The sequence below is a fragment of the Coptis chinensis genome, chromosome 3 (assembly GCF_015680905.1).
Source record: "Coptis chinensis isolate HL-2020 chromosome 3, ASM1568090v1, whole genome shotgun sequence".
Taxonomy (NCBI): domain Eukaryota; kingdom Viridiplantae; phylum Streptophyta; class Magnoliopsida; order Ranunculales; family Ranunculaceae; genus Coptis; species Coptis chinensis.
Window position 1 is genome coordinate 57,516,179 of NC_141458.1, and position 23,538 is coordinate 57,539,716.

General features: G+C 36.1%; 1 protein-coding gene across 1 annotated transcript; it reads right to left on the reverse strand.

The window, feature by feature from the left end:
* Positions 1–1,775: 1,775 nt before the first annotated feature.
* Positions 1,776–4,006, reverse strand: LOC147510149 (uncharacterized). The gene is made up of 3 exons (XM_086598032.1): positions 3,507–4,006; positions 2,723–2,822; positions 1,776–1,868 (listed from the first exon to the last, which is right to left on the reverse strand). Exons 1-3 carry the CDS (start codon positions 4,004–4,006, stop codon positions 1,776–1,778), a joined length of 693 nt encoding a protein of 230 aa, XP_086454158.1.
* Between the last annotated feature and the right edge of the window lie 19,532 nt (positions 4,007–23,538).

Below are 23,538 nucleotides of genomic sequence, written 5' to 3' on the forward strand. Positions count from 1 at the left end.
CTCGTTGATTAAGTCAAGTTACTGACAACTATATTAATCAACTTCTTATGTCCTTGAGTAGTACCACTCAACCTCATTGTCATGTCGGATTAAATCCACCTGCAGGGTTTACATGACAATCCTCAAGGGGACATCATCAACCCGACTTCTTGCGGGTCACGAATTCCTTCTATAATCAACAACACACCTTACATACAATGTCATTACCCAATCCATCGAGTTTGTTGATTCACAAATGAATCTCACTCATTGATGACTTAAAGCAATGTACAATGCACGTAAGTGCCCGTTATTATATCCGGATTAAGAGGACAAACATCCATTATAATAGAGGTGTTTGTTCTTTTATATAGTCAGTATAAAGAGAAATAACATCACTTGGTCCTGTTCAATACACACAAAGTGTACTAGTATAATCCTATAGTCAAGATCTTCTTTGTGTCACCACACACCATATCATCTACAATATAAAGTATTAGACGCATGCATATAACTAATAACATATATAATATGCATAACATTTGCCCATATGATTCTCATTCAAAATATAAAGAATTAGAGTTAATACAAAAGTAATGCTTTTAGTATATAACCCTATCAGTATTGGAGTGTGGAAGTAACACTATTGCATTGGTTGCTTGTAATGCTATTTTGGATGTTTGTACTACTTCCGTTGGGCGCGAAAGGTTTTGCGAGTTGCATGTTGTGCAGAAGCTTATGTAAGCTTATGTAAGTGTTAAATTCCATTTATATTCTTAATTGATATTTGCGTGTAAGCTTTATTACTTACTAAGCACACTTGACTAGAGAAACTAAGGTGCTCCATTATTTATTTATGCAGTATGGGGAGGGGAAGCAGTAAGTGATTTGAGGTTTCAGAGTTCGGCTTTTGCTGCTTTGCAAGAAGTTGTTGAAGCTTATTTGGTGGGGCTGTTTGAGGACCCGAATCTCTACGCCATTCATGAACTCAACTTTATTTGGTAGGGCTGTCAGAGTTCTGGAATTGTGAAGAAGTTTTAGTGATTTGAGTTTTATTTGGGTTTTAGTTATTTGGGTTATTTGGGTGAATTGTCAGAGTTTTAGTAATTTGGTTATTTAGTGAATTGTCAGAGTTTAGTTATTTAGGTTTTAGTAAATTATTTGTTCATTTTGGAACCTGTCAGAAATTATTTTGGAACATTCTTGAGTTCTTGAGCCTCTGCAATTTTCTCCAGGGGGGGTTACCTGTTTGCAGCGTACACCAAAATCTTATTAAGAGGGACAGTCTGATACTCAGAAATAGGTAAGTAGTCTTATACCCTTCAGGATCAAACTCTGACAAACTAATGCGTTAGGATCAAACTTGTACTTGTGTGTAGCAATGTGAGTGCTGTGAGGGGAGTCAGGTATTGGATGACGTGCAAAGGAGTTGTCACAACACTACCTAAACTCAAATCCTGCTTCGCCTAGTCCTCTTGAATAAACCATAGAACTTTTAAACAAAAACTCAAAAGGACAAACACATTGTTTCCAATTTGTCTGAGATTTGCAATACAAGCCCAACTACAAGATAAAAGGGAAAAATTTGCAGGTCACCCATGAAATTTCTGGAAGCAAAATATGCGAATAATCCAACATTAAAGATTAAATAAAACTGGTGGACAAAATGTATTAATCTGTAACCATAACCACAATAACACATTCACATGTTTTCAATAGAAGTAATAGAGAAGAAAACAACATAAAAGTATCTAGAATGGTTGGACTAGAACCTCATAAAGCTAAACTGAAAAGACTTAATCAACCTCCTTAATCTTGGGCCCTGCACCGCTACCACCAGCTGAAGGAACATCCTCATCCATGCCACCAATCATGTCAGCACCCGCACCCTGCCATTGGACCAAAAGACTCCATTTTCTTTACTACATTCTTCCAGTTCATACCATCAGGTTCATGCTCAGAACGCTTGGGAATACTAAACAAAGACTCCAAGACTGTTTGAGGGAGGCTTGTTTCTGTAGATGTTGACTGACTCTTACAATGTTTTTTAGGTCCAACAAAAACCTCTAACTTTTGAGTAACAGAAATAACTCCATATACATCAAGAAGAAAGAAACTCATTTAAATAGTTCACTTACTCCATGACGAAATCCAACCATCAATCCCATAAAAGATTCATTCAAACCAAAAAAAAAAACGTTAGTAAACACAAATAGTTAGTGATGCATACAAAGCCTTGTTACATAGAAGAATCCAAGAGTCAATTTCAACAACTCCCTTGTTACATAGTAACCGGCATAATTACATTCACCACAAGTTCACAAAAAACGCAATACAAAGTACTTGAAATCAACCACTCATCTAATTTTACAATGAAGCTCGAATTCTTTCGACAAACCATCGTCGTCAATTTCAACTGTAATTTTGACTTTTTTTATCTTTTTTTGAAGACGAGGAAGAAGTGATTGTGGAAGAGCTTGAACTCGCTGCCAACTCAATATTGCTCCTTAACAAAGGTAACAACGTATCCAACCATTCGAAATCCTTCCCACACTCGGTGCAATTCAAGAATTTTCTGCCTTCATTTTCATTTTTCTTCATTGTTGTGTTAACCTTTCTAAACCCCGCGCAATTCAGCTGTCTGCATCTTAGATTCTCCAGAGGTACTAATGACGAGCGCGACAGGTCAAAAAAAAATTTTTTCCAAGAGATTGGATTTGGCTCGACTGTTTCAGGATCCTACTTCCACGGCATTTTTGAATGCAACAAGGCGTAGACAACCAACAACATTTCTCTGATGAATGAGTGTTATCACCACACCTATTGCACAGAGTTCTTTCCATCTACAGTAACAAAAATCCAAACTCTAGCTTTAAACTAAAACATTACAACCTTTGATCACTTGAGAAGCTACCACAGCTTTAAACTTAAACATTACAACCTTCGATCACATTACAACCTATTTCCCTATGTTATCCTAGCAAACCAGTGAACTCAAAATCCTACACCTAGTATAACCTTCGATCACTCAAGAAGCTAGCACAACTTCAAATTTATTCAAAATGAAAAATAACTCGTGCAAAATGTTCCATTAGCCAACCACAATCAATAATTTTTTTGCATGCAAGTAGGGATATATTATAAATAAATAAAAGTATATTACAACGAGGGTGATGGTTTTTCATCCCTGGCTTTTAGAAGCCAGGTTATATAAAAAGTGCTAAACTAAAAGATACACTGGGCCTATGACAGGCCTTGTAGATCGCCAGAGTGAGGCTCCTGGGATTAAACTTAGACTCCCTTTGTTGCAGTTTGATCCATCTCAGAGATCTCGAATGCTTCAAAGAAGGGAGCTCAACGCAGTTCCCTCTGTCAGGACCAGCACTCCAAAGTTCACATTGCCCGCACACCTGTTTTATCCGCACACCTGTTATATAAAACATAACAACCAAACTTAGCAAAATCGGTAGTATGTCCTATAAGGGCTCTCTAAGTTTTTGATATAACAGGGTCTGAAGGAGCTCCACCGTTCCGCGCCTTGGTTCAGTGATGAACCCATCTTGGCAGCTGCATCGGCCCCAAAGTTTGCTTCTCGGAAGGTATGCATCATTCTCCAGCTGGTAAGTTGTTGCGTAGCTCTCAGCCACCATGCTTTGAGAACCCAAGGAGCTTTGTCCATGAGCAGGGCCAGGATCCTTGCTAGAGAATCGCTTTTTAACCATAGTTGCTGCCATCCATTTACCAATGTCGTTTCCACTGCCATGACAAGCGCATAACATTCGGTGTGAAAATTTGTGGTAATCCCAAGCCCGAATTCCCTGACCCCGACTACCTGATTCAAGTGGTCTCTGTAGATGACCCTAGCTCCTCCAATCCCTGGGTTTCCCAAAGAGGACCCATCCGTATTTGCTTTGACAATGCCATTGTCGGGTGGAATCCATTTGACTTCTTGTATCCTACTCCTCCTTGCTCTTCCCTGGAGATCAAAAGAGTGCAGCACTTCCAAGTCACCAACAATATTATACATGTACCCAGTGGCTATCTTACCCGAGGCTTTGGCACCTTTAGTAACTTCGTTCTTTATGTGGGCACTGGTCAACCTTGTTTCCTCAAAGTAAATTCTATTCCTCGTCTTCCAGATTTGGGCCAAAAGGTGAACAGCAGCTGCATTCCAGAGTTCTTGTCTGATACCTTAGTGCTTACTTATCCAAACTCTAGCTTCAAACTAAAACATTACAACACAAAATTCAACTGATACATACGCTAAAATTACCCAATTAAAAACTCCATAACATTCAGTTCCTCAAAATTCAAAATTAACACCAAATTCCCATATCATATAAAAGCCCAATTTAAAAAAACAAAATTTAATTTAAAAAAACTTGACAACAAACAGTCGAGATGATACTAACTTCCAAAAGTGGTGTTGATCATGCAAAGGAAATTGGGTCAAAGATCGAGAAATAGAGAAGAGAAATTAAGAGAGTGAACAATCAGCTAGAAATTTACCTCGGAAGAAGCACACGAATCGAAGGTGGCCTGATTTTGGAGTGGTGGAGAGAGAAGTGGTGGAGCCAACTGATTTTCAAAGAGAAGAGATAGTGGAGAAGGAAGAGTTTGAGAGAGAGAAGTTTGAGAGGAGTTCTTGATCTAATTTTGGAGATTTTTCGTTTTTTTGTTTCGAATTTTTTTTTCTGAAATTTTGTTTATTTCGTATTTGGCTAATTGAGACAACCCCATATCCGTAGGATTTGAAACAGATTGGTGGACTAGAGTCAATGTGCCTAGAATGTGGCTACAATGACTGTGCCTCTATCCCACCCCATATAATTCCTTTAAGATTCCTTTTAAAGGAATTTTGTCTCGAGATTCTAGGAAAGAAAGTAGATTAACAAAACAATAATTGTTTATAGTGTAAAATTACCAGATATAATCTCAAGGACTAAACTTTATGTAATCATCTAAAACATGCTAGGAAGATTAATTAAACACATTATTTACAACTTGCATCTAAATTTTGTGATAAGTATATATAAGAAATGAAATATAGGTGTATACCCAAGTATACACACCTTAAAAAGAATACACATATACAATAATATATAACCTTACATGTGGACATATGTAAATGAAAACCACATAATGAGAAACACCACTTTATATGAAAATGAAGAAGACCAAAATAAAAAACGTGAACAAAACAAACTTGAACAAAAATAAGGAAACGTAACACCACAAAGAAACACTCATACTACCTGATAAGAGCCTAAAACTGTAGTTTTAACCCCTTAATAATATTACATTTAGACCAATTATGTGTATAATAAATAAGAATTAGTGATGTTATGTACTTTTGTGTATTTCAGGTCTTGGAGTCAATTATGTGAAGAAATATGTCACTTTTGCAAGAGTAAGGAGCAAAGGTTGGTTGCTAAGAAGTTCTATGACTAAAGGCCAAGATTCAAGGAGAAAAAGCCTTTTTAAAGCCCGTACAAAGCGGAAAAGTCAAAGTCAACGCAGCAAAAATAGAGCATAAAAGTCAATAGAACTTCCGCAATCCGTATTTTTAGACTCAGACCTCGAAATTGGGCCTATTCTATATTAAAATGACCGGCTCAGAAAGTGATTTCTAACGGTCTAGTCATTGATTCAATCATAGTAAAAGTAGACGAAAAAGTTGTTGCAGTAATTTCCAGCAGAGAAACCCTTTTTGGACTTGAGTAATTAGATTTTGGACTTGAATTAATGGCCCAAAACATGGCTCCAAATCCCATGCATGAAATTGTAGACCTAGCCCTCTTCTATATAAAGGGGACTAAGGCATAACTCTTAAGTACTTAGTTAATTATTCAATACTTAGTTTTTAATATTGTTTTTAATTCTTAGACTCTCTTCAATTAGATAAATAAAGCCAAGTTATTGTTATTATGATGTCATCTTCTTATTCTTCTATTGATGATAGTCTAATGAATCTCAGCTAAACCTCCATTAGAGGGGTTTGATGAAGCTTTAATGAAGACTTGATGTGTTAGTGTAGAATAAGTTGTAATTACTATTCCATTCTAGAAGGAAATTAATTCACCATGAGAATGGGTTTAAATTGCCTCACATACTAATTATTAGTTGGTAGAGATTGCTATGAATAATTAGGGATTAAAAAGACCTAACCTTTATGTGAAAACATAAAGATTAGAATTACAACAAATCTATGCTAGCTTATTAAGGTTTATTCAAGGTGGAATCAAATCCCTCTAATACCTCTCTTTTCATTCACATCTTATAATCAAATTGCCATAGTATAAATTAGCATATCGTAATTAGTTATTTTCACCATATTAGTTTAATTTAATTATTGCTCTCGTTGATATTATAGAATTGTTAAAATTAGTGAAACTGTTACGTCTAAGAAACTAGGAGTGGAACAAATTCTTTACTCCACCATATCGCAAGATAATCGAGAGTAGAAAACTTTGATATAGAATAAATCCTTTTTAGTTTTACATATTCTTAGCATAATCAGTTAAGAGTAGGTAAAACATGAGTTTTTAGTTCTATCAAATGGCGCCGCTGCCATCTTCGTTTTGTTAGACTAGTTTCCCATAGTGTTTAAAATTCTACCAATATCCCATTTCACCCGCCCACCCGATTGTTTGGTTCTAACTGTGTTGGTTTTTTCTTCAGAAAGTTTTTTCTCGCCATTGTACTTTCGAGGCTCTCTTCACTCTTTCTTTGTTCTCTTGGAAAAAATTTGTGAACAATACATAGAGCGCGCCCGCGCCTTTATTTACTCTACAATAGAGCGCACCCGCACTCCTCTGTAGAATAGCCCGATTTCGTAGGTTAGTCGCCGGCTCTCGTTTTGTTCAAATTATTTTTACTATTCAATGTTTTCAACTTCTTAAATACACTTGGATTGTGTATACAAGATGTTATTCATATGCGAAGCAAGGAGGCCTTCAAGTACTCTTTTCTTCACTCCTCGTCTTTTCTGTTATCGAATTTTTCATTCTAGCATATCAGGTTTGTTTGACTATTGTTAGTGGTTTGTATTCATATTGGCCTTGGCCTTGCATGAGATTAAGGTATGGTAAGAGTAAACCATCTTCTATTATTTATCGTAAATATCAATGCACACGCCTATCTAGAATATCACACACTACACCTGCAGTAATGACTGACGAAACAGAGACTCCTCTCTCTGACTTTTACAAAGCCCTAAATGATAGCCCTAAGTCTTGCATTGTTCTTGCAGACCCAGTGGGGAATTTTTGAATTCCCCCGAATATATTTAATTTGTTACCGGTTTTTCATGGGTTAGACTACAAGAAGCCTTATCAGCATATGCGTAGGATTGAACAAGTTCTTACCACATTTCATCATCTTACCGTAGGTTTGGAACAAACTAAACTTAAGGTGTTTCCTTTCACCCTATCCGATAAGGCAACATCTTGGTTAACTGCCCAATCACCTAATTCTGTGGACTCATAGGCCAACCTTGTTCAATTGTTCATGGAACAGTTTTACCCACCACTGAAGACAGATGAAATGCTTCAAAAGATTCATTTCTTCTGCCAGAATCCTCACAAATCCTTTTCAGAGGCCTGGAATCATTTCATTGATCTTCTCATCGAGTGTCCACATGATAACCTTGCGAAAGACACACTTGTTCATGCCTTTTTCAAAGGGCTTTTACATCACCATAAAGAGGTTCTTAATATAATGACTAGGGTAGTTTCCTTAATAAAGGTGCCTCAGAGGCTTATAAGTTTTTAGAAGATCAATCTAAGTGTCAAAATAACTAGGGGGGGAAGGGTAATGACATCCCCTGCCCGCTCCAATAATTCTTCTTCCACAGTTAAGGCTGCCAGTATGTTTGAGGTTAAATCTGATCCCGAGCTTAGAACTTTAATCGAATCTCTCACAAAAAAGGTAGAAGCTATTTCTATTCAACATAAGCCTACTCATGTCATGAACATAAACTCTTTTCCATGTAATTTCTGTTACAACCTTGAGTATACTGACTCCTATTGTCCTCTCCTCTATGAACAACCACCCGCACAGCTGGATAATGTTTGCTCCATAAATAGTGAACCTAACCCACCTTGGAGACAGCACCCCAACTTCGGTTGGCGAAATAATCAACAAGTTACACCTCCAGGGTTTAATAATCAAAATGTTAGGCCAACGAACAATTACAACCAAGCTCCACTGAGACAAGGACAAGGACAAGGTAATTATAATGATTATAATAATAATTATAATACTAATAGAACTATCGTTCCAGTTACTAACAACTATCGCAACTCACCCGTTAATAATCAATGTGAGATAGTTCCAGTCACACCACCTGTGGCCACTACACCTTCACAACCGGATCGTTTCGAAACCTACATGCAGGCTAACCATTAGATTTTACAATCCATTAATCACCACATACAACAGTTAACCCTAGAGAAAGCCCAACCAAAAGGTGTGTTTCCAGGTCAAGCTATGTCTAATCCTAAAATGCCAAACACAGCCTTTGAAGTAACCGGTAATACTAGTAATGAAAATATAAACGTAGGTGAGTTAAATGCCATCACCACTCTCCATTCTGGCAGAGTGGTTGATAATGTCGTAACTATGCCCGTTGTTACCCCACCAGTGGTCATTATAACTGAAAATTTACTATATACCGAAGTAGTAACTGAAGATCCTACTTTTGTAGAGGTACCAGTTAAACCTTAACCCAAGAGGAAAGTGGCCAAGGTTAAAACTCATATTGATCCATATGCTAAATATAGAGCGAATCCACCGTTTCCCTAGAGACTAACCATGTTACACAAGGATACAAACTTTGACGAGATTAGGAAAGTTTTTAAAAATCTAACGATAAACCTATCTTTTCTTGACGCTATTAAAAAGTTACCACAACATGCTAAGTTTCTAAAAGAGTTGTGCACTACTAGGCAGAAAACAAATATACCAAAAGATGCCTTTTTAACTGAACAGTTTCCAACTCTATCTGAACCTAATGGAATTGTTAAGTACAAGGACCCTGGTCGTCCTACTGTACAATGCACCTTGGGGGATACCCACACGACGACTGCGTTATTAGACCTGGGGGTGAGTGTTAACTTACTCCCTTATTATCTATATAAACAAATAGGTCTACAAGATATACAACCAACTAAAATGAAGTTGCAATTAGCTGATCGTTCTATTAAGTATCCTAAGGGTGTGGTTGAAAACGTGTTGGCTAAAGTTTAAGATTTTTACTACCCAGCAGACTTTGTTATCCTAGACACAGAAGTCTCTAACGACTCTGTTCCTATCATTTTAAGGCGTCCTTTCTTGGCAACTGCCAACACGCTCATAAACTTCCACGATGGTTCGATGTCTATGTCTTTGGCCATCTTTCTATTGAGGTGAATGTTTTCAAAATGATGAAACAGTTACCAGATACAACTATCGATGGAGAGGTTAGCATAATCAAGAGCTTAGCTCAAGATTATTTTAACAACACGTTTCTTGAGAATCAGATGCATCAATTCCTTTCTTTTGGAAGTTTCGACTCCAACGCTTTCGTCCCCACACTAGTAGATACCCCTTTTATGGATGAGGACAAAGATCACAATTTTGACTCCTTCGACGAAATTGATGACTTTCTCAAAGATCCAGATGAATACCATAATTATGTGGATGCGACCAAGCTAGATGAGGAATTCGTCGAGTTTCTAAGAGCTTGTGATGATCCACCCTCTCAAGAACTACCTAACACACCACCCGACCATCACCCACCTGAGCTAATCCCTCATAAAATCCAATCATTTACCACCACCTCGATTCCCTTCCCTCCACCTCTTCAAAGGAACCCTGAGTCTACACTTCACCTTTTTGCTTCTCCCCTGTGCTTCATGACTTTCTAAACCCATATGGTAAGAACATAATACCCAAAAAAGAGCCACCTGACATCTTCATTTTTAGATGTGTGATAATACCAACCCATGCCACCCATGAGTTTTGTGCTAAACCCACATTCTCATTTTTTCCATTCCTTCCTTCTAAAACTTATCCATATCCCACATATCTTCCACAACCATCCATATTTTCACGATCATTCAGTTGGCCACCCTTTCGTTGGAGAAAAAAGAAGAAATTGTCTGCTAAGTTAGATTTTAGATCCAACAGTATTCACTCTCATTCCACTATGCCACATCCTAGGAGATCTTAGTGTCTAAATCTATTTGGGTTTGCCGTCCGTGATAATTATTTATGGACAGACCCACAACTCTTTAGATTGTTGATATATGGTAAATTGCCTGTTAATACATCTTTTAGATAAAGTCTCGAGTATCTGCCTATAAACGACTCATTTTATTCTTTGATGTACTCCATTCCAATCTTATATTAAAGGAGTGCACCATTCAGGTAACCGGGCCCTCCTTTGGAGTGTGTGGCTGTAAGTACCAGATCCTAAGTCCACGGTTAACATAATTTACGCTTCCACTCTTGTATGTTTTCTCGGTTTTTGAGTCATGTTTCTCTATGGAGTGATTTATGTCTTTATTGTTTTATTGTTTTTCCTTTATATTAAACTTATTCATAAAAAAAAAAAATTTTTAAAATATATTAAAACCCTATAAACAATAATCTAGCAAGTCTCGGGAATCTGACTTTAAAATACCCATGTATTTAAAACAAATTTTCTAAACTATGTTTTCAAAAATTTGTTTGGGGGTGGGGTGTTTTGTCTTTCTTTTCTTGATCGCTCAAATTCCTATACTTGTTGTTTATGTCGTTTAGTCGTATTTTGATTCGGGTTGACACTATCTATGAATTTAGATTTCTTTTAATCACATAACTTATGTCATTCACACATTTTAAAAAGTTTTCCATCTTCTTATATGCCAACCACGATTAGATTTGAGGTTTTTTTTATAGATCATTGGATTGTACTTTCTCTGCTGATCGTTTTCATAGCTCATTCGCAAAAATCTGACCGTTAACGAATCAGGTATTTTAGTTTTAAGTTTACGAGACATAGGACATGATGGACATTACATAATTATTTTGGGCTTAGGCCCAAATGCTTAAACCCTAAGTAGTCACGCGACTTGCATGTGACTCCTAAAAAAATAATAAAAAAAGAAAACCCTTCGCGAGTTCTTCTTCTTCTCCACGCCTCTATCAACCCAGAACAAAGAAAATCTTACTGTGCCTATCTCCACACAAACCCAATCCAGATTTCGATCAAGTGCTTAATTTACTCTTCCCCACCTTCCATTCACCTCAAATTCCCTATCCAAAATTAAATGGCTCTTCAAACCCCAAAGATTCTTCTGGAACAAGTTTTTAACCAAACATTATTTTCACATTTTTTTTTTATTCCAGATTGGCTATTAGGAGGTGGGAAAGGTTGTGGTATACTACGGAGGATTTTTATCACACTGAATTGGTGTATGATTTTTATAAGAATAGGGAGATTGAGGGTTGTAGGATTTTTGTAAAGGTGAATGGTAGTCGGAGGGAATTTACTACAACAGTGTTGTCTGAGAATACTGGCATTGGGCATAGGCCACTCGTACTCACAATGCAGGAATCTCAGTTTGGTGGAATCGTTCCTCTGATGACGGAGACGGTAAAGGAATGAAAACACAATCCGAAATCGCATTGTGTTCGTCAGACGTCTCTTAGACGAAACCAGCTGGCTGTAGCTCAGTGGGTTGGTAGAAATATTATTGGCACCACGAAAGTAAGTGATATCATAGCGAATTGTCTGCACCTTCTCTGGATCCTTCAGAACAAGAGGTATGAGTTTTGCATCCTCGACTATTTGATAAGTGAGATTAGATCAGTTGGTGTATATACCGCACCCTTCCCTACATTGATTACGAAGACTAGTAAAGTGATGTTGAAGTTGCATGAAAATGCATGTATTTATCGGGAGTGGAATTTGCTTGAGGTTTTGGGTGCTGAGCAGGTATCGGATGAGGAAGACACCACATGTTTTGATGCCGATGCCTACGGATATAGAGCGAGTCTCATTACTTCATCATGACAAACGAACTCTCCATAACGAGTATGAGACGATTCGTACAGGCCAAAGTTCTCTGCGTGACCTCTGTGAGGCTATTAAGACTAGGCAAGGTACTATTATCCGTAGCCAAGCAAACTTCCAGGCTAACATGGAGACTCTAGTCCAGCGTGATAATGAGCATTGGGAAGCCATGAATGTTTTTATAGAGCAACAACGCATGTTTCAAGTAGAAGTTCTACGATGCTTGCCACCTCATGAGGGTTTTTAATCTGCTGACTCTGGGAGGCATGAGCGTCGTCGGCGCAGGACGGATGACTCTAGCCCATCCTCATCTCGTGGCTAGTTCTTTAGTTATATTGTTGTTTTGATGTATTTTTCCCTGTTTTTAATAGAATTGGATTCTTAGTAGTTTAGTTAAGTAGTTAATATTGAATTATGTAATTGTTTTTAAGTAATTAATTGTTATTTGAATTTCAAGTTAATTTAATTTTTTGTCCAAGCATGCTATCTATTTTTCATGAATCCCACCTTCCCGATTTGTTTGGCGATGGTATTATTTGTTTAAGTATTGTATTTTTCCATATCTACTTGTTTTTGGAAGTTAAAATTGCAAGGTTATGAGAATATGGGTTATGTGAGCATGTTGCTAACGGGGGGGGGTAGATATAATGAGCTACTCTTGGTTTGTGCAACCTCAAGGATTAGAAATTGGATGATTGTTATTTTAAATCCAGCCAAAAAGCTATTGGTTTGATTTTGGAGTCTGCATCTGGTCTATTTCTATTTTGGATTTAGAAATTTTCTTTTTCCATCATTTTGCCTTAACAATTTGGGCAACTTGTGGACCTTAGATTAAGAAACTAGTCCTCTATAAATACATGGTTCACTCTCAACTTAGCATCACGCCTCTCACTTTGCGCCTCTCACTTTTACTTGCACTTTCACTTCAGAGCACTTCAAGCACACAGAGCGCGCACGCCCTCTATTTGGCCTTACAACAAAGCGCGCCCGCACCCAACTTACTAGAATTCTTGTTAGATTAAGCGGTCCCGTACCTTTCCATAGGCTATCTTAAGCGCCCCCGCGCCTTCACCTCAACACAGCTTCAATTCTAACTTTTGGGTTCATCCGCAGTCACTTCCAGGAGTTTCGTAGTGAGTTTGTTTGATATGAAGTCTCCTCAAATCATATCGGAGCAATCCTTTGACGAATTGCTCGATAGTAACACCTATGGATACTAGTTCCGCGACTTGATTGTGCAGGCAGGATGGCAACCTCTAATGGTAAGTGCTGATGAAACTTATTCTCCTAGACTTACTGCTTATTTCTATGATCATTGTAAGTTCATTTTATCGACTGGATGGGGAACAAGTGTTCTCTGTCACCATTGATGATGTAATAATGAACTTAACCAAGTTTTTGTTGGCCCTTTGCTATTGGACTGTCTATGCCTGCTGAAATCCAAAACTCATGGGGTTATATGGTTGATAATATCTATATCTACAACTATGAGTATTTGCATGAGGCCTATGGGGCGGGGATTTTTCATATAGAGGAGGACCAGGGGCAATATAACGTAGCATTTGGTAGCTTGTCCCTTAACATGGGCACTATTATGTTCTTTATCATGTTGAATATCTTAGGGGAATGGCAGTTTTTCTTCTGCGAATAACGCCACTTGTGACGTCTTCTTTGCTCTAGCTGATAGAGACGTATGCTCTATGACCTTCCCCAGACCTTAGTGTCTAGTTTAGCAAGAGCACATAGTATGAAGCATAAGTACCTTCTTATGCCTATTTTGGTTTGCCACATAGTGCAATTTTCTTTCCTAAGTTCTGTATCCGTTTCACGGATTGGGTTGGGGTTGACATTGTGCGACCCACCAATTGCATTATACGCTCTTTTAGTGTGATGATTTGGCCGGGGTGGAGGTTACAACCTAATTGGGTTGCCCCTTACACCCCATCCGATCAAGTAGCGCTTAACAGGTTAGCAAATGTAGATGACAAATGGCATGAGGCCTGGCAAATTGTCATGGCTTGGCAAGATACAAAGGAACCTCACTTCTTCATAGAAGAGAAGGACAACGCTTAAATGAAGGATATGAGGTAAGTTTTACTTTTTGTTAGTGTTTGCTTATGTCCCAAGTAATTTAATTTTTGTTATTCCCATAATGGGTGAAACTCATATAGAGTTGTGTTTGTTGTAATTTATCTATATTAGTATGTTCTGAATTTGTTTTGCAGGTGTTCTTAAATTTTCACGCGTTTCCATGGTATTTTCTATCATTTTTATTTTTATACTTTGACGACAAAGCATATTTTTGTTTGGGGGTGGCATAGAAACACGCGTAATTTAAGGCACCTATTAGGATATATATATGTATAATATACACATGTTTTCTAGTAAAAAATAATAATAATAAAATATAAATAATAAGTATTTATATTATGCACTTATGAATATTGGTATTGTTTCTTTCTCCATGATGATATTAATCTAGAAGTTTCACGTTAGCTCTTAAATTAGAATAGTTTTTAGAAATTTAAGTTAATATGTAGGTAATAATCATTGCATCTTTCCATAAATATATTGCATGAGCATCTATGTTTGTATTAGCAATAAGTTTATGAAATCTAGGCTAGAGTACTTATTCTACAAATCATGTGAGAATATAGCCTTAAAGCCTTATATGAGTGAAATATTTGAGAAATGACACAAAGAAGAAGTAAATTCCGAATAGAGAAATCACACATTCACTTGCTTGATCACTATACCATATCCTAAGCGAGAATTTAAGCCCTTTTTGGATATGTATATAGCCAGAAATTCAAACCTATATGAAATTATTTTCCGTTAGTCACCCCTCTGAGCCTTTCTTTAGCCTTTTCATAAATCACAAATCCTTTACCCTTTTATAAAAACAAAATAAAAACAAAATCAGCCTACCCATTTTTGAATGAGTCTGAGAATAGAGATGAAATGAAGAAAAGAAAATAGAAATACCTGTGGAATACCAAGAATTTGTTAGTTGCTTCAAATAAGAAAAGAAAAGAAAGTTTTCATCGAAAGAAAAAATAAATAAATAAATAAAATAAAAAGTAAGAACTCTAAAAACATAACCAAATGAGTCAAAAGCCAAAGGAAATACTACACCATTTGGGCTATTTTGCAACCATTGGGATTTTTCATTACCAACACATACCCATCTGTTAGGTAATTGCCAACATTTAATAACCGTTAGAAATACAAATATCCGTTGGTAAATATTGGTAAATATTATGTAACATTTGTTGTATATTTTCTAACGCTTGTGTATACGTCACAAAGTTGATAAACAAAAAGGAAGATAATTAAATTGTCAAAAACAAAAATCAGCTAAAAATACAACGAAAACTTAAGCGGGATTTGTTTTTGCTCTTGCTGCTCATCTAAAGCACGATGCCCTAAAAAGAAATCAATAACAAGTGAAAGAAAAGGGAAATAACAGGAAGAAAGAGAAAACAGTAGAGTGGTGTTACCGGCCAAGGTTTCGATTCCTCACTGGGTAAGTCGTCATCTCTTCCTCTCTCTTGTTTTTCTTATGTTCTTCCCCTTCTTGTTCCTCTTCTCTCCTAATTGATTTTGGGTTCTAATTAAATTTTTTATTTCAGAGATTAAACGAGTTGTCACTGCTTTTGTCACTTGATCTGCTCAAGGTAACTAATTTACTCATCAATTTTTTGTTAAAAGTGATGTTCTTGCTTATAGGTTTTGTCCAACTTTCGATTTTGAGATAAAAGAATCATCTTTTATATAAAAGGTGCTTGTTTTTGTTAGATTTGTTTACTCTCATGTGTTATGACTTGATTTACTCAGTGTTAATGTTAGATCGATGTTTTACCTAACACTATTAATGGTTCATACTTCATAGTGTTATTTTTGAAACTTAAATGAAATATATGATCATGTGTTGTAATATTTTGTCTTGTTTTACAATTAGCAGTAGTACCCCTTTGGTTTGTTTATGTCAAATTTATTAATACAATGAAAGTAAACCATCTGTGTGGTCGAGTCCAGAACTCGTCTCTATCTCTCTCTCTCTGTGCGTGTATGTCTGTGTGTTTGTTTGTTTCATTCTCCTTTTGTTTTTGAAATGATGGTTATTATGATATATTATATTTGATTGAAAAGTCCAACTTTGTTCACCAGCACAATAACCATGCACTCTATGCATTTTCATTTGTCAAGTTAAATATGACTGAAATGAAAAGCTTGGGTGAATAAAAATGGACTCTCTATGTCACACTCTACTAAACTTCTGAAACCTCCCAACCTTCAATAAAAATGGACTCTGTATGTTACACTTTGTGTTCACAGACCTCATCGACAAGTTAGGGAATTCAAAATTACACTCAGTTTTTGTTAGATGGGAAGTTTTTGTCTACCTTTGCACTTGCTCGATCAATTTCCTTTGGAGATTTTCGCTTAAAATCCCATCATTCTTGAGAGGAATATTTATATGCTTCTTGTCTCTTGAAAATCCTGCACTTGAAGGTGATTTAGCCAAGTCAATGATTTCCTTGTAGAAGCGAAGACAACATAAATTAACACTACCAAATAACGTAGCCGTGTACCCTGTCATCTGATCCGGAGTCAACCAAACTCCGAAGTTTTCTCAATTGCAGTAGTACCCCTCTGGTCTCACTTAATGTTTAAAGTTTTAACTGTTAAGTATTACAGGAAAAAAAATAAGAAAACCCCCTTTTTTTTTTGGTTACATAGTATAGTATGGTAGTTGACAGTACAGACGAGTGTTTAAGTGTTACATGTATGTTTGCATATAATTAGATGATTGGAACTTATTTATTTATTTTGTCTTAAATTCCTTAACTATATATAAACATGTTTTATTGTAGAATGAGTGAGCAAATTCAGAAAGTTTGGATGAGCAAATTCGTCTTGAAGGCCATTATTTTCCCCAAGATGATGTTCTACTACAAGATATGTATTTATTACGGGTTGGCGCATATCAATCTAGGAGTGTACCATTATATATTTGTTATGGGTTTGAAGTAAATACGTAATCTGGTTCATTACCTTGTTTACTCAGTAGTTTTTACTAATAAGGTGCCAACAACACTCTAGTAGTTGTTAGAAGATTTCCCCTAGGAAACCCATGAAGGAATGTTCCAAACCTTTCCAGGCAACAACACTCTGGTAGTCGTTACATAGCTATCGGGCTGATGTTTGGAAATATTTTATTTCCCTTGTCTTATTAGTTCCTATTTTTTTTCCAGCTTTGTAGTGGATTGGACGAGAATGCAGCTGGTGCCTTTCTCAACTTGTCTTTTCACTTTTTGATGAATCTTTTGCTGAAAACGTAACATTGCTACCATCGGGTTTCTGTGTCATACCATTGGAACCTAAAACAGTTGAGTACCAGCCTTAAACTTCAATTTTTGGTTATTCAGATTATGATATATTTTGTGCTACTTAACATTTTTTTGTGGTACTGCAGGATGATAGTGCTGTTGCCCATTACTAATTGGATTTGGCTTCCTCCTTGGAATCGGGTCCTAGTGGAGGACGTCGTCTTCTTTGAAACCACATTGAACAACTATAGCCTAAGGTCGGTCTTGACCATTGCATTCCAGTTCACTTTTGAGAACCACTATCAAGACAGTGTGGTAGCCATGGCTCGGCAATATGTAAGGAGCATTGTGGGTTTTGTTCAGAGAGTTGTGAATGCTATTTCCCCATCCAGGCTGAGTTCTCAGCCAAAATCATTGCATGGGTTTCCTAAGGCTGCCACGCTAGCATGGTGGATTTGTAGGAGCTACAGGTTTGTAATAACTTCTCACCACCACTGGATGTTTCATTGACATGCATTTGTGGTTTGGGTAATGTAGGTTCATGCATCTAGAGTAAGCAGCACTGTGTAGAGTAAGTAGCAAAGTTACTATGTAGGTTTATGTTTGACATTGTGTCAATGTAGTACTTAACTTGTTTATGCTATTCTTACTAGCCTCCTGATACTTGGAAATGATACTCATAATATGAACCATATATACGTGTGTACACATTCATAGTAACTACAAATGACACAGCTACGGAAAAACTGTTAATATTTTCTAACCTTCAAATTGTGGATGAGTATTTGTTTCGAAGCAGATAAAGTTGCTGAGAAATATACTTCCTTAGAAGAGATAGAGAACATAACAGACATAGGGAGAAACATAAGAGGCACGAGTCACGGTTGCCTATGCTTCCAACTGTTTCTCCTTATCTTATTATGACATAAACTGAAAAACCTTAGCTAACTGACAAAGTCCTGGGTCTGGCCGAAATATTTAACGGACCACTATAACATGAAAAAGAATATAAAAACGACTTGAGGACTGCAATAGTAAAAATGAGTATCTCATCTATAATTTATATCGTGCAAAATGGGTGCCTGCTAAAAATTGAAGGCTTTAGGATACTAATAAAAAGATTGGGTCTTTGATGCAAATAGGCAAGTTGTGCCAATTTTCTTCAAAGTGACATGTGGTCCCTTCGAACACGATTTCGTCATTTAATGAAGGATATTTAAAAGCTAGGTGATCACTTTCATTTGTTCTGATTAGGTATGATATATCTGTATGACTCTCTTACCGATAGTGAGAATAATGGTTATTCTCACAAACCTATACCCAGTAGGGGGTTTATTGTAGACCGAGAATTTTATATTGGTGTCTACCAACCTCACAACAGGCCAAGACACCTTACATGCAATCAACAAAGTTTTATTGCACTGTATAGTAAGGTCACAATGCATAAAGTCATTGACTGCTGAAATAAATGAAGTATAGAAGAGATCCCAACCTTCTTTTATTACCTAAATCACTTTTCCCTGGCTTTGAAGGAGCACTCAAAAGATCATTCCCTATTACTACTACTACTAAAAATGGAAAGGCTACACAAACTTTCATCAATGCTTCTCTAATTGAAAAATCCATCGTTTGGGCTAGTAGGCTTTGCATTTATTATGCTTCTTCGAAATTTGGTTTAGTTGGATCTCCACTAGCCCGATCTTTTCGTGTCCGGTTTATTCTCTTCATTTTGGTTATGGTTGGATTTTAGGAATATGTTAATGGGTATTTATTTTTTTTTTTTCAAGATTCACAAGGAAGCATTGCTGATTTGGGGTTTTCTAAATGGCTTGAGGGCTTGCCAGGCAGATCAGGTTTTTTGAGTTTTCTCCCCTGTTATCGATAGTTTAGTTTTTTTGGAATTTTTCATCTATTTATTTAGATCACTAGTTAAGGAGGGAAAAAATGAAGTTGGATTTATTGCAGATCTCTTCAAGACTTGACTAAGTAGAACAAGGTGTAGTTTATATGCACCCTTATTCACATTCTTAACAAAAGTTTTTGGTTATCTGTTTTGCAAATAAAAACCAATGTATATATCTCGATACATGGGTGAACACGGTTGTAGGGGGTTGATCCCTTAACCCGGTGATGGAGGAATTGGATTCTATGTTTGCATGTACAAACATGAACAGAACCTGTGCCATCTAATTTGTAATTATAAAAATGAATATGTTCCGATAAGCAAGTTACAATTGTTCTTTGCAATGCCCATAATTGAAATTCCTGTGCCTGCTTGCATGATATTATTTGTTTATCTACTTTTATTTCTTTGATGTTATACAGTGCACATCATCATGTTAATTAGTATCATCTAGTCCATGCAGTCTTATCATTATATGCTTGTTTTACCGATTGTTTTTTTGTTTGTTTTTTTAAGCATGAAAAGAACTTAATATTAGTTGGTCGTTCCTATAAAGTAAGAAAAACTGTTTACTATCGTTGCCCGGAAACTTGAGTGAAATAAGTTAATAATGTAAACTCAACTTCTTGTTCACTTATTTTATCACTTCTTATTAGTTGGCTTGATATTATGTTTAATCTCTGTGTAATGAAGGACCTTTACTCTTTCTTTTCGAATTTGTTGAATATTTATCTCGTGCCTTATGCCTGTTTTACTAATTTACAGCAAGCTGGTGGTGCTCTTATAAAGAATGATGATACTGCCTCTGAGTTGCGAGGAATTGTTCCCACCAATGATAAAAACAAGTCCAGGTTAGTGATATATCTTCTTTTGTGAGAAGTGTATTGAATTAAATCCAGGTTATATATTATATGTAAATTCTAAGGATGTTACAAATAGAGCTATTAGTGGGGGCATATGAGATGCAATTCGCTGAAGAATGAAAGGTCGTATGATGCATTTGAGCTCATAGCCACATTATACGTTGATCACTCAATGATGTCTTGTTTTTGTGGTTTAATTGAAAATAGAAATGATCTTTTGCTGAATACTTCTAATACCAAAATTATTAGTATCTTAGCAACTTAGTAAGTTTGATTCAACTATCTTTGTTTTGAATATTGTTTCTAGGATCACATAGTGTAATAAAAGCAATTTACAACGATTCTGAGTTCTTGAAGAGCTTCGTTTGAACGAGTAAACACCATTTAGAAGGGCCTTAGGACAGCACACAACCTTAAGGTATATTTTAGAACTTATAAAGTCGATGTCTTTATATTTTAGTGCACTGTTGTCCTTCTTGATGGGGACTATACAACGATGCCTTTATATTAACTATGCGATATGATGTGCCATATTCATTTGTATGATAGCCAACTGCTGTGCTTTTTATTACAGAAGTATTATAGAGGTGGCATGATTACAGTCCATTAAATAGCATAAAAACTTACCTGGCGCAGTCTTGTGTGAGTGGGGTAAAGTAATTCAACTTTGACTTAAGTTGTAATTGGTATCAATGCACCATCTTTTTTTTTTTCTGATCGATTTCATAATCATGATTGCCAAAACAAATTCATTTCTATAATGTTTCTTGGTTTGATCATTTGTTAAATAGTTGTTTGATATTGGCTTTAGAGAAGGCTCAATAGGCTCCTTTGGGTTGTTTAAAGTTCGCAATGTTCAAGTTTATGGAGGGTTTGTTCTCCACATTGGTTCTATTGGTAAGAGAATGTGGCAGAATTTTTGTTTGAGATAAAAGCAATGTGCAAGGTGAGATACTTAACCTTCTACCCCTTTATTTTCTAGCTATTATGATCCTTCATTTTCATTCAATTTTCATATTGCTTGATGGCATGCAGGTAGATTACGAAAGGCGTACTCTCATTGCCCCAAACTGTACATGTACGCACATGCTAAACTATGCTCGTTGACATTGAGGACACCATTCAGATGAGTGAGAAGACCGTTATTGTTTAAGCTATTTTGATTTAAGCTTTTCATCTTTTTAAGTTAGTAACAACTTAACGTTCTGGTTTGATGCTAGGTTTATGAAGTTTGGAGTTGGAATAGCACACCACTCAGGGAGTGAATACCTAAATGAATCGATCTGTTAGCATGCTTTTATTCCTATCTATCTTATACGATATAAAAGGTCAGAATTCTTGCCAGGTTATATTGATTTTCCTTCTTCTGAATGAACTATAAGGACTGGCTTCATTGCAGCGGGCTTTCTATATTAACTACTTGAAGACTTTTCAAGAGGAAAAAGCATACTATAGATGAGAAACTCTGTTCTTCCTTGCTTCCTTTCTTGCTAGGGTGGCTTGTGAGTTTAAGTCCCCCTTGGAATTGTTGGGAATCTTTCTTTCCCCCAAAACTCATGAATTTCCTAGCGAGACTTTATGTCAAGGGCGAGGCAAGTTGGATGTCTGAAGCGGATGGTTCAATTGCTTCAGATCCGTATTAAGACGACTTGGCCTTAAATGCCCCCTCTTTATTAGTGTTTAATTTATATTAGTGTCTCGATCTAAATATAGGTTTAACAACATAGCTTCTAAGATACATTAGAAACATATGCCCACCTTTGAAAGTACTATTTTCATCAGACTATCGGTATCACTCTTTTGTTTGTTGAATGTGATTTAGTACCTTAGTAAGTAATAATGAGCTTTCTTTTGATCCTTTATTCTTTTGTGTAGGATGAATCCCTATTCTTACAAAATCTTTTATATGGCCAAAGCTTGAGCTTCAATATATCAGAATGCAACTCAGACCAGAGCCACTACAAGTAAGAAAAACAATGCAACACCAAGCACTTGAGCAAATTCAATACCCACATATTTAGATTTCACGGAGTTTTTAGTAATTCTAGCTTAAACACTTTTTACCTATTATGCATATGTTCAAGTTTCTTAATGTCTTGTTTTTATGAATTTAACTTGGACAAATTTTACTCGATATCAATCATTTCTATTTTCTTAATTTCTATTTGGTGTCATTGGGTTGGTTGCATGTGTCAATGACTTTGATGATTGCTATAGGAAGGACGAATTAAGAGATCAAATGTTTTGTTTGAGAGCTATTAGGACTTATTATATCCGTGTATTTTGTAAACAAAAAGACTTAATCAAATTACTAGTTTTATGTAATTAGAATCAAGACTTGTGACTTAAGAATGAATTATGGAATATGCTGGTTTAAGTGCTTCATTTCTTTTTTGCTAGTGTGTATCCATGAGTGAATCTTTAGGCCTTTAATAGGATGGACAAGTTATGAGGTATATGCTAGAAGCAGGTGCAGGTAGCCCAGCAACGATTGGGACCTATTTTTTTTTTTCCCAAATGGTACCATATTTAGTAATGGTTGTATATCCGTTACAAATAGATAATTGCCAACAACAATTCATCAGTTATAAACAAAATTAGTAAGCGTTATTAATACATTGCAACGGTTACGTATCCGTTACTAAAATTAATTTTAGTAACACTTGACAACCGTGACTAAATTATGCAACAGATATTAAGTGTTACTAACATCCGTTACTATTATTTGTCACGCATTTGTGTCAACGCAAGATAACCGTTACTAATATTTTTTGCGACGGATGAGTATCCGTTACAAATCGACTGATATGGTGTAGTGAAAAAGAAAAAAATGACTAAGGATGGAAACAAAGTGTAGAAGCAAAGTAAAACAAGGTTTTCTTTAGTTACATATTTTGAATACTCTATTATCTCAGACTTGTCCTTTTGAATATCTATTTTCTTCCTTCTTAAACCATCACCTAATCCCCACAATACCTAATAAAGACCTCTAGCTCAATTAGAAATAGGTTAGTGTGATAGTAAGTGGCAGATGTGTTTGATTGACTTCGATTTCCTTGTATGTCATTGAGATTGTAAGGTAAAGTGTGCCCACTGTGCACTGGAGTGAGCGAAACTTGAGTGGAAAAATCAGAGTTTTTTATCTTGACATATATGTGAGGACCTACTTAAGGACGCTATTCCAAAGTTTCAGAAACAGACCTGTTATTACATTTCATAGCATAGTGGATAATTAATTATTATGCACGTATTAGCTTAGATTTCGAATTGATTATTTTGTATTCATTGCTAGTGAGATGTATAGATATTTGAGAATAAATAAGGAAATAGTAATTTTTATTTCTTAGTCGTTGTAGTATAGATGAAGTTTGTAAGTATCTTCTCTGAAAAACTCTTACAAGGCTATAACTCATCCACTAG